Source organism: Corvus kubaryi, unplaced genomic scaffold (genome assembly GCF_017639235.1).
Source record: "Corvus kubaryi isolate FWS band 111438036 unplaced genomic scaffold, C.kubaryi_AGA036_p1.0 37142, whole genome shotgun sequence".
Taxonomy (NCBI): Eukaryota; Metazoa; Chordata; class Aves; order Passeriformes; family Corvidae; genus Corvus; species Corvus kubaryi.
The window spans coordinates 279,770-292,104 of record NW_024581036.1 but is presented as its reverse complement, the minus strand read 5'-3'; the positions used below and the strand labels follow the sequence as shown (position 1 = coordinate 292,104).

Sequence of the window (12,335 nt, the reverse complement as noted above, 5' to 3'; positions counted from 1 at the left end):
CACAGGAGAGGCAGTGTCTCCTGTCAAAACCAGTCCTCAGAATAATCATACCGCATTGCACAGGGGAACAGGGGAGAGTGAGAAGATAAAGACTGCTGGATGAGGGCTGTCAGAAACAAACATCTGAACAGTTTCACCTAAGACATGGTGTTCATAGCAAACTCAGCTTCTCCATGGATTGAGCCTGAGGTTGTGGTAGATTGGAATAGAAAGAGGAAAAAGTGCTAGAGGCTGAAGGAAAACCACTAAAAGGGCATGTAAAGAACAGACATCACACATCACTGTGAAGATGTCTCACAGATCTGATTTCTGCTCTTGCCTTTATAGTTGCAGATTTTTTAAAAAGGTATTTTTTTGAACTATTTTGTGGAAGTATTTATGTCAGGACCTGAAAGCTCAGACACCTATTTTAAAAGACTCTTGCCACTGTCTGGGTATCTGTCTCTTGGGCTAGTAAACATGTCTGTTATAAAAGTTAACAGAATGGAAAAGCATTGTGGGAAGTAGAAGTTTGTAGATAATGTGCCAATGGAGACATCTACAGTCCATTGACAAATGCAGCAGGATTGATAAGGAATGAAGGAGAGCTTTGAAATTCCATCTTGGCCTTGTACAGGATCTGATCCCAGATACTGGATCGTGCTGTAGCCAGTCTTCAGCATGTAACCTCACTTAACAGCCTCTGTCTGAGTCTCTGTTAGGGAAGGGGTATCTGGAGGGAGTGTCTGAATGTCTGAATGATGCCTGCCTCAGTGTAAATCTCAGTGCTAGAGTGGCTGAGGTGGAGATTGGGTAGCTCTTGTGTCCCTGGATGTACTTGTGAGGAGGGCAGCAGCCTTTGGAGGCAGCAGGCCTTCTAAACCCAGCCGACAGGGAAGGCTGTGGCTCCCCGTACCACCAGCACCTTGTTCCGCATCCCCTGTGCATCTTAGTACTCTGTAAAGGTCTTATGTCACTGAGTCGTCTCTGGGACAGGGAAATTCTAGATCTCCTGTTTTAATATACTGGGGTTTATAGAAGAATTGGGATGACTTCCAAAACCAGGAGCACAGAGTGCTTAATTCATTTGAATTTTAACTTTGGTTTAAATTAGTGTAGGTCCCCAGACAGGACTCTGTCCTCTCAGCAGGGAAGAGTCCTCTGTTGCTGCCACAGAGCAGCTGTGGGACTGGTAGCAGCTGGGCAGAGCTGACCTGGCAGCCCTGTTGGAGCGTGGTGTGAAGTGACCTTAGAGGGAGCAGCAAAACCACTGTCCCGGTATGTAAGCCCCTGGCCTCTCACCTCAGCCTACTCCCTGTCAGGGCTTTGGAGAGTTCATGCTGAGGGTTTTCACTATGTTTTCTCTCTGTTATGGACATCCCATTCAAGGACTGCCTATACTTTAGGGTACTGTATTCCCTGAAATCAAGCTGTGAAGCTCCATCTGTGTCCTGTATCATGAACAGCTGACATCTTGGTAAAAAGGAGCAGCATTTTACTCTCCATAAAATGCAAAGAAAAGACACGTTGCTGTTCTTTGTGGAGTCTAAGGTAAAACGATACTCCTTATTGCCTTTAAGAAATAAATCTGTTTGTCGTAACTTGTTGTATGTTGGTGCCGTGTCTGTGGTATGAAGTAGAGTCAGAGAGAGTCTGCCTGTTTAAAGAGAGGGAATGTAAATGTCTACAAGCAAAACCATGTCTAATGAATACATAGTTAGGCATCCAAGCTGCCTAACTCTCCTTCTCTCTGTTTTATTTCCACTTGGGGGGGGGGGTAGGCTGGAATTGGTTTGTTTGTTTGTTCTTTATCATTAGGCTGCCTTGAACTTTAACTGAACCATAAGAAAACTATTAAAAGTCTCAATAGCAGCCCTGTGAGGATTTGACTTACCCACTGGATCTTCTATTTATAGTGTCCATTAGTACAGAAATGTCTGTCCTTTCGCAGCAGTCATGTACAGCAAAAGCACTGCTCTTCTGATGAACTGCCCATGCCTCCCATGTCACCCAAAATATCCATCAGCACTGTTCAGAAGGAAGCCTTTCTTGATTAAAGAACACTGCCAAACAAAACAAACTGAACAAAAACACAAGCCCAGAGGCCATTTGTATTTTTTTTTACTTATTTTGTGTAGCCTGAAATAGAAATTTCTGTTTATCAGGAGACAACCTTTCACCCTCAGACATATCTCCCTGTGGAACATTATCTTTGTCCCAAGCAAATTAAATTAGGAAGAGAGCTGAGAGGGTGAGAACTGTCTTCCAGGCTTGTAGAGCCCATTTGTACCAGAGAACCGGGCTGGATGGGAACAAGTATAGATTCTCTTACAAAGGAGGCAGTTTTTAATAAGGATTTGTCTTAACCCTGCTGGGAGGAGGGTTGCAGTTGCTTGGCTGTTGGAAAGCAGTTGACCAAGTGGATTTCCTTTGGATATGCTCTAGGGTACTAAGTCTGATACATGTTTGCATATTCTATATCAGAAATTAATTTGAGCCTTTCATTAAAGTTTTCATGTGAACATAAGCTTCAAAAATTGATTCTTTTAACAGTCTTTCTCACTGAATCTTGATTTGTTCATCTGAGCCAATAGTATAGTCTTGATGATGTTGCTTTTGTCAGTGGTGTTGTGATTAGTAGCTTGGTGGAAATTTTGACAGGAGGGCCATGTGCCACATCCTCCAGATGTAAAGCGGTGGCAGGAATTGGTGCAGGGTTTTCTGTAGCCGTGGCACTCAGTGAAGCTCTGTGCTGTTCTCCATGCTCAACAGAGCTGTCAGGGCGATGCTCTTTCCTGCTCTGAAAGAGCAGAATCTGAGCAGAGATATACCACGTATCAAGGGATGCTTTCTGGAAGAGCAGTTTGTTTCCCACTGATGGAAGGTGCTGCAACATGCCATGGTGTGTGGAGGGTGCCACGTGTCTGCAGGAGGAGGATGGGCCAAGCCGCAGGTTCGTTCTCCCAGGTTTTCCCAGAATCACTTGTGCTTTGCAAGCTGCGTGTGCCTCACAACACAGGGAGCCGACAGGACTTGTAAGGATTCCAGATTTGTGTCCAGTCCACTGGTCTGCAGCAGCAGCACTATGTGAGAGTCTAGGAGGGTCTGGGAAGTGCCTGTTTTGTGTTTCTCACAAGAGGAAGGAACCAAGAGGTGCTGAGAAGCACTCCCAGAAACCAGCAGGTGTGGAAGCAGCCCAAAATGAGGTGCAAAGCCCCAAAATGATGTGCAGGCCCTGGAAGGCAGCTGGGAAGATTGCTGGGCTTTAAATCAATATCCCTGTTCTTTGATCTATAGGACTGACCACATGTGTGACTTGATTGATGGGGTTATGGTGCTCGATTTGATCTTCTTAACAACAAAGGGGAGTTTCATCTCATACTAGGGATGTGTTGTTGAGTAGAACAGAGAACTAGAGCTACTATTCGTAGTCTCCTCCTCCTACAGGCACCTGTATCATATGTAGTCCATGTCATAAATGTATTGAGCCTCATCTGAAAAAAACAGTTGATTTGTTTCCTCCAATGTGGAAGGCTGCCAGAACGTCTCACCCCTGACAGTAGAAAAGCAGCATCTTTAGATTTCTAATCTGAATTTATCCTTGGCAAGTTTATATTCATGTATTTCAATGTTTTTTCAAATTAATGTTTTTCAAATTAACTTGTTTTTTTCATTGCTTGGTAGTTGTTCTGGCATATTCATCCATCTACTTTTGCTGTTGGCAGCAGCCAGTGGAACTGTTGCAGTCACTGCCCTCCAGGTGACCAGCCAGGAGTGCAGTGAATTATAAGGTATAAACAGCAACAATTAGGACTGTTCTTTGCTAATAGGTGGGGGTTTTTAATATCTCATGAAATTGTTTGTGTAAAAGAAAGATAAACCTAGCACTTTGGTTTTAGACAAACATGGCTGTGAAAGTCAAGTAGTTCACATCTATGTTTTTTGGGGAAGATAATTGGCTATTCTAAAGCACAAATTAAGAGGAATAGCTTCACATTAAAAGTACAAGGGAATTCTATAAGAGTAACTGTGAAAAGAAATCATTATTAATCTAATGGACAGTCCCTTGTCAGCGTGGTTGTTGTGAAGTTACATGTAGGGCATTGATTTAAACACACTTGCCCTTCCCAGCCAGTTCTTGCCTGAAGGACGTGGTAATGGGTGAGCAGAGCTTTTATTCCAGCCCTCAAGATGGTGATTAATGGGGGCTCTGGCAGGAGCAGGGTGTATTGACCTCTGCCATTATAAACCTCTATGTCTACATGAAGGCTGGCGAAGCAGTGAAGTTTTGCTCTGTTCCCAGGTGTGCCCAGCTGTGCAGCTGGTGGGTTGTGACTGTGCAGCTTGTGGCCTTCCCCAGGGCTCAGCTCCATCTGTATTGGGAACAGTTCTCAGACAGCACTTGGATATAGCTGGAGAGGGAAGCAGTTTATTTCCACTGAGTTTTGCTGAGAGAGAGAAATATATTAATTAATGACTAAGGGAGAGCAGACTCATATAAAGATAAGAACCACAAACCCTTTTTTCTCTGAATTCTGCTGGACCAACCTTTAGGATCTTGATTTGTTGCATCAAAGGTACCTGAACTTCCAGAGGGCAGGAAACTTCTCTTGTTGCTTCCACATGCACCTGTGTGCCTGATGACATTTCACTGCATCTTTGAGTGGGTCTGGAGTCGAGCTGAGACAGTTTCTCAGTTTGGAAGAATTCACTCCTTGAGTGGTCCTACTACTACTCTCTGCTCACCAGAGTAGCCAGTTCCTCATCCCTTCTCAGGTGTGCTACGCCTTGAGGGCAGTGGTGAAGAGCAAAGCATGGGTTCTGTGGCACCCAGCTCTGTCAAGCATGCAATGCCTGAGCCAGCTCCATGCACAGAGCATGTTGCGGCCCAGCAGCAAGGAGCCCATTCCACCAAAAAAATGTTATCCTCTGCAATCCCTCTGCATGATACTCAGACTTACTGTTTAGATAAAGCTTTGTGTAGCAGTCTTAAAAGGGGTGAGGAGGATGAAGTATTGATTTTAATCATGCAGGAATGTTATTTGGCCCTTTAAGTCCCTCATCAGCATAGATGGCTGTCTGGGAAGTGCCTTTAATGCATACTGTGTGCTGCTGAGGAGGAATTAGCATTCAAAGGGCATGTTAGAATGCAGATAACTTCACATATTAAATGTCAAGAAATTCCATTACTCAGCTGCCTACTTTTGCAAATCCCTGTTTGCAAAACAGTACCTACAGAAATTTTTCTGGACATTTAATAGATGATCATCTTAAAATATTGCAGTTGCTGCACGTTGTCCCTAATAGAAAGAATATTAAATAATGATGCTTTGTGCATCTTGCTTAGAGCAAGCTCCTGATTTTTATAAATACTTGGCACTTTCCACTGAAATCTTTGGAATATCTGGTCCTTCTCTTTTATTTTTAATGATTTCCTTATGTTTCAGGAAAAAAGATTACCTTTTAAAAAAGGATAAAGTTAGCCTCTGCTTTTTTATTGTTTAAGTTAATCTTTATGATTTTAAAACACCATTCTGAATAGCATGCTTTTCTTTCTTTTTTTCTGACTTTGCTACTGCCACAGAAGAAGTGTCTGCGAGGATAGTACAAGTAGTAACAGCTGAAGCTGTAGCAGTCCTGAAAGGTGAGCAGGAAAAAGAAGCCCAGCACAAAGATCAGCCTGGATCGCTGCCTTTAGGTAAAATGAGACAAAGAATGTTCCAGGTATCCTTGTGTCTGCAAATGTCTGTATGTATATTAAAAAATGCTGTTCCAGCTGTGTATTCAGGTTGGTTATGGTTGTGGGTAAACCGTAGCCACCACTGGATAAGTGCTGGAACCACAGGATTATGGCAGGATCCTTGTATTCCCGGTTCTTCATGGCTCTGTGAAAGTCTCAGTCCCTGTTTGCTCTAACAGTTCTCAACCTTGTTTCTGACTCCTGAGTAGCGTGGCCATGGGTGTGTTTGGTTGTAGGGTATTGTCATCATGTTGGTTGGAACTGTTTGCGTTCAGCCATGTACAACATGAAGGATTAATGTCTGAAGAGGCAAAGAGAGAGTGGCATATAAAAAGAAAGTGAGGCTTTGCTGGTCGAGTGGTAGCTGCTTAAATAGATGGAGGGGGAGCAACTCCACAGGAGGCAGAAAGGAATGTGGCACACCGGGTTGAGAGCAACGAGGCAGAGTGAGGGCAGACTGTGGAAGGAGTCACATGTGGTAAAAGCAAATGCCAGCAGTCTGTACAGGAAATGGTAACAATGCCACTGGTCCATGCTGTGTCTCCATCCTCCTGTTGCCTCCTTTCCGAAATATCTCTCTGAAATACAAGTGTGTGTGTGTGTGTGTGTGTGTACGTGTATGTGTGTATCTATCTATCGATAAATGAAGGTAGGTATACAGCCATTTGTACCTAAAGTGCTTCCTCCTTGCCAGAAAACTTCTGCAGTAGCTCAAAATATGTACACCAAAGGCCAGAGAAAACACATACTCCATCTTGAGGTAAGGAAGTCTTGCAAGCCTGTCCTAGGACAGATTCTGCTGAGTGCATGTACGTTGTGATTAAATCAAAACAATGCCCTGCAGTGTTTCCCCTACAGGCACCATGCCTGCTTTGGTGCAGTGCTTGGCCCTTGCCTAGGAATGATTTAAAGTCAGTGAGTAATTTAGAATATTTGTTGGAAATTTGGTTCCCAAGGTTTTTTGCTTCATTGAAATTAACTTAGAACTGCAGCAGGGAGATGTGTTGCTTGGTAATTGCCTTCTTTGCAGAGACTCAGTTTTACATGGAAGACCCCAGTTCTCCAAATCACTTCACTCAGGCCTGGGAGAGGCAAAATGGATATTCAGTTCCATCTAGTCAGATAAGTAATTTAAAAGACATTGTGAGAAGTATGTCTTCAGTTAACAACTGTTGGTGTTACAGTTGCTGTGGTCAGATGCATTGTGATGAATTTATAAATCTCTGTCCCTGGACAGCACATCTTAAGGACAAGTCACATATCGTCTTTTCCAAATCACACTGAAATCAATAGGAGGAAGCCTGGAAAATTCTGTTGGGGCTTTGAAAGTGGCCTGTCTGTGCTTGGCAGGAAGCCCTGAACTGTAAACTGAGATCTGCCTGTTGAAAGGTGCCGTTGATAAGACAGATCTGTTAAAACAGATTTGTTTGGCGTTTTTTTTAAAACACTTGTTAAGCCCCAGGAGTGGATATGTTTTTAAAGAAAAAAATTCTCAAAGTGATTGGTATGAGATAAAATGCAGAGGTTATGCTGAATTCATTTGAGAAGCTTGTTTAGGATTTCATCATACCTGAATTGAAATAATTGAAAAAAAAAAAAAAAAATCTTTTGTTTTCAGCATCTGATCTCATGACTGGGAACGAATGTAAATCCCAGTCCAAATGCATTTAAGTTTTAACTACGCCTTGTTCAGCTGAATCACTGTTATGTCACAGCTGATACAAGTTCCTTGTGCATTTAGACAAGCAATATTTGCATGTGTTCTGTGGTTAACGTTGAACTCAGGAGATGAAAAAAAAAGTGTGCAGAATGGAGTTTTTTCATGTAGTTTTTTTCAAGGTAGATTGAAGAGATTGGATGCCAGTTTCTGATAGTTCATGTGAATTTGTAATAATACCACATGTGCTCAGATGCTTTTTTGTTGTTGCCTTGGGTGACTCAAGGTTTTTTAAGAGGCAATACTGATTTAAAAGAGTATCTTGTATTTGATTTTTATACTGTGCTCTATGACCAAAATTTTGTAAATAATTCATACCATTAGAAAACAAACCAACAACAGAAAAATAAATCCTTTTATTATAATTTCAAAAGTCCATGTATTCTGCTAGGGTCTGTCTGAAAATCCAGCAGGCATGAGTCCCCATCAGATTAGTTCCTCAGCTGGGCAGAACCCAACTGACTGCAGCTTGTATCATGTATTGCTCTTCCTGGAATTAACAGCTGTATCTCATTTTCACTGTTTGATTTCTAGCAGTTGAAGAGTCAGCCAACCTGCCTCCTTCCCCACCTCCTTCACCAGCTTCCGAGCAGACTGGAGTTCTGGAGGAAGGTAAGGGTCTCCTGGACATTCCAGTGCAGAGCTGTCAGCAGGGGGATGAGACATGAATCTAAAGGATGGGGGAATCAGAAAATGGAGATACTTTCTGCAGTGGAGATACGTCTCATGTGAAAAGATAAGACATTCCCAGCAATAACTCCCCATCTGCAAACCAATTGCAGCGTATAGATGAGGTAGACACATGCACAGAGGTAGCTGAGGGATATGCTAAGAACATCCATGCCAAAGAAAAAGAGATAGTGTTGCTCACTTTTTTGTTTGTTGTATGCAATATGAGCCAAGATGTCTGCTGTCCCAGTGTGGTCACCGTAACTGCAATTAAGTATGAGTCATCTTTTGTTTCTTGAGATTTGTTTGGCTGCATTTTTAAAATTACCATTGCCTTTTGGCTTGGAATCTTAAATGCATGAAAGCAAGGAGATTCAGAGCTGGATCATTTCTTTGACCCCCAGCCTGTAATTCATGCTCCAGTGTCTACATGTATTGGGGTTTCAGTACACGAACTGCAGCAGTCACATTTGAGTCTTAAAAAGCAAATCTCTATTCTATTCTGCACAAGTGTTCAGTTTCAGTAACCCATGGCCACTGTATTTTCCTCCTGCTGAAATCTCCTCTAGCAAAGAACTGAAGCGTTGGCTTAATGTTAAGCAGAGGCCTAAATCCCAGTGAAGCGGCTGCAGTGTAAGCATGTGCGTGAGTGCTTTGTTCAACAGAAGACAGCTGCTGCATCAAGGCCATCAGTATAGGGAGACAGCCGTGTGTTAAAATTGAGCTGTATCATGGGGTTAAGAGGGAAGGATTTGGGTTCAGAATCTCCAGGGGACTGTCAGTTTAACTCTGCCATGTCAGTAACATTTTTATGTGTCCACTTACTTCTTGGATTTTCTTTTAGCGTTTTCTCTTTCTTTTTGTTACATAAGTGCATGAAAATAATTTCTTATCATCTACTGAACAAACTTTGTTGGTATTTTAACACAGAGCCTCTATGAATTTTGCAAGTGGATGGCTGCTATTTCACATGCTAGCATGCTCTGATTGAGTTTTTGAGGACTCTGCAATTAGGCATGTTCCATCATGCAGTCATTTTTGAGACAGTGAAATTACAGGCTGTGGTAACAACAACATTTGTCAGTCCACTCTACTGGAAGGGCCTACTGGGTGTGGTTACTAACAGTTATAAAGAACTTGAATTTGTTTTTAAAAAAACATCTGCCCATTGTGTGTTTGAAAAATAATACAACAATTCCTAGACTCATCACTCAGAGGCAGTGGCAATCAAAACTATTAACTGAAAAGAGAACTCGTAAGGCATTAGCAAAGGTTTTTAGAATTGTTACCAGGGCTTTATCACTCTTTTTTAATGTATAGTTCACTTGGCTAGTCCTGTGTATGCTTTTTGATTTTTCATATCACAGTAAAGGGCATGTTCTTCTGCTTCTGGCCACTGTCAAGGTTCTTCCATTAGCCTCAGCTTTAGGTTTGGCTTTGTGTGCTGCTTATATCAGCTGCGTATTTGCATGTATTTTAGGATTTTATAAGGTACTTATATTTGTTAATTGACAGGAGGTTGTAGCTTGGCCCCTAAGCAAATGGAAAGCATTTTGCTAGTTGTACTAACACAGGAAGGTGGCAAAACACTCTACAGCTTGAGGTATTATCTACTGCCAGACTGCAGTTCCCAGCTGTGCAAATGACTCAGCAACTCACTTAACATTGTTGGTTTTCTCTTTACTTTCACATAGAATTGAATTAAGATAATAGCACTTACCCTGCAGAGGTGGTTACAAGCACTGAAAGGACAGTGTTTGGGAAATGTTTCCATGATTTACACAATGTCATGGTTTTTAATAACTTTCAAATAATTTTCTTTAACATTATTCAAAAGAGACTTTTCCATGACATGGAAGATTTTGATTTAATGCTCCATTTTTAAGAGCAGATGGCTGGTTTGTAAGGGAAGTATGGACAAAAGTGATGTCCTGAGTCTTTAATGCACTGTGCTGGAAGCTTCTTGTTTATGTCTGGCTCTCAAACAGGAACTCACAGTAAAGTTGTTTGAAGCAGCAGAAAGAACTTGGAAATAATTTCACCAGAAATATATTATGTTGCGTTTTACAAAAATATCAGTGTTATCAGTTCAGTGTAGTAAAAATGGTAGTAAAAATCTTGTGCTCTGCTCGGTATCAGAAGATATGGTCCCTATTTTCTGTGGGTAAGTTCAGTTTTTGGTGGCCTGAGGGAGCCAGGCCTGTCAGTTTTATTCGGGCAAAGTTCCCATTCAGAAGAGTTTGCCTCAGTAGGGTTTGACCCAGTTTTACTGTACTTGTTTAAACCTCCCATTCCCTATACCATCTGGCTATCCATCGTCATGCATCTTAACATTGTCTGTCTTTCTGCTTAGTAAAATACAGTTTATTAATTTCTTGAACAAAAAAGGTGAGTACTTGGTGTATCTGCCTCAGACCTTTTTTTTCCTTCTCCTAGAAGCTTTTCCTAATGCACTTGTCAGTGTGTGTTGCATTGCTTTGAATCCAAGAGACTTCTTCAGTCAACGTAGGAAGGAAATCACTGTTGTAGACTGACAAAGGTGGATGTGGCCAGCCATGCAGCAAACACAAATTAAAAAAAAAAAAAGGTAGGAAAGACAGAGAGGTTTTTGGGTCAAGTTTATTTCATGAGAGAAAGGAGTCAGTTGGATGTAGGTTTCTTTGATTTGGCTGCAGGAAAGCATTCAAATGAACCTGTCCCTTTTTACTGCTGCAGAAGGTAAGAGAACTGATTTGCCTTATTGAAATTATTATATTTATTTCAACTATAATAACATAATTTTGTTCAGGAAATTAAATTCTCCTTAGCACCCTCTAATCCGTTTATCAGTTGTATCTGGTCATGCAGGACTGATGTAATACTCTAATTTCTCAGCATTTCTTTTGTGCTCTGTGCCTTTTGACGACAGTCAACAACGTCTTCACGTAAAAAAATTTTTAAACATTACAGGATAGAAGGGTGCCTCTGATGGACTGTCTTCCACTTTAAAATAGGCAGGTTAGCCTTTATATACCAAGTAAGAATGTTTTATAAACTGAAAAGAAACAAGTGTCATATGAAAATGGATCTATTGATGGTGAAAATTAATTCTTGAAAGGCATTCTCAAAATATACAAGGAAGGTAAAGCAGAATTGGCCTTTGTGAGAAGTGATTTTAATCTTGGACTTTAAAATGCATTAGGGATTTTTCCCATGCTTTGAGATGGAAAAGATTAGAAGGGACTATAATAACAAAGGATTTTTCTTGTTGCTGAAATAAAAGCATAGCCTCCTTAGAAGACATCATTATCCTGTTAATTAAATTATTGCATTAATTCTGAAAATATCTTTATTCAAACTGATAAAAAACCAGTGTAAATCTGTAAAATAGCCACAGATGTAACAGCCCCAAGCAGTACCAGGCTTTGCACTCCTGGTGATTTTGGACCATCATAATAGCATGTATTTTTACTGCTGTCAGTTCCTGCAGTTTTAAGGAGCAGAGGCAAGGCCTCTGTTTTCTTGCCTACAATCTGTTCAGAGCCCATAAAGAAGGGATTTTCAGCCTTGTTTGAAATAGTATAGAGAAGTCCTGGGATTTCACCTTCACTCTTGTTGATGCATTTTGCTTTTGAAGGTCCGTGGTAAATGTGGGTAAGTAAACCCACAGTTGGAAGGAGAACCTCCCCTTCTGCACATCTCCCTTCTCTGTGTTCAGCTTCTGACCATATCAACCTTCTCTTTTTCTCTCCATGTTGTCTCAGTTCCAGCTGAAGAGGTGGCAAGTGATTCAGCTCTTGTGTTCAGTAATTCGTGGGCTGGTGTGAGGGCACCCTGCAGAGAAGGGGGAGTTGAAATTTGAACCTTCTTGGATTTAGGAGGGAGTTGATTCCTGGTCTCTCATGCCTTGAACTGTGGGCTCACCCCCTTGCAACTTGCCTTTTGCAAACTGTGAGCCCCCTCAAATCTGTTGCAGAATTTTGTAGATGCTTCTGTGGAGAAGAAATCCACAGGTTCTGCACTGCAAGTAGATTGAGATGATTCTCTGCAACCTTGCTTCTGGCTCTTAAGTGCTAGGGAAAAATGGGAAGCTTGGGCACAGCACTGTGCTTAGCATTTCCTATTGCAGTTCTCTGCAGAGCTTCCTGCTTGGCAGAAGTGGGTTGCCAGGTTGTCTTTCCACACCTGCCTCTTTTAATATTGCATAAACCCCTGAATCTGGGGGTTGGATTCCGCTAAAAAGAGAAGCAG

The 12,335-nt window shown here is 41.7% G+C and overlaps 1 protein-coding gene across 50 annotated transcripts in view; it reads left to right on the top strand.

The window, feature by feature from the left end:
• The window catches only part of MAP2 (microtubule associated protein 2), a 245,487-nt gene that overhangs the window by 187,363 nt on the left and 45,789 nt on the right, over positions 1–12,335 (top strand). For 35 of the 50 annotated variants that reach the window (XM_042021393.1, XM_042021398.1, XM_042021397.1 and 32 more), the window contains 2 exons: positions 5,564–5,677; positions 7,971–8,048. In XM_042021393.1, the coding sequence (XP_041877327.1) occupies positions 5,564–5,677; positions 7,971–8,048 (192 nt within the window). The remainder of the gene's footprint in view (positions 1–5,563; positions 5,678–7,970; positions 8,049–12,335) is intronic. The other 15 variants (XM_042021427.1, XM_042021426.1, XM_042021435.1 and 12 more) reach the window with 4 other exon arrangements.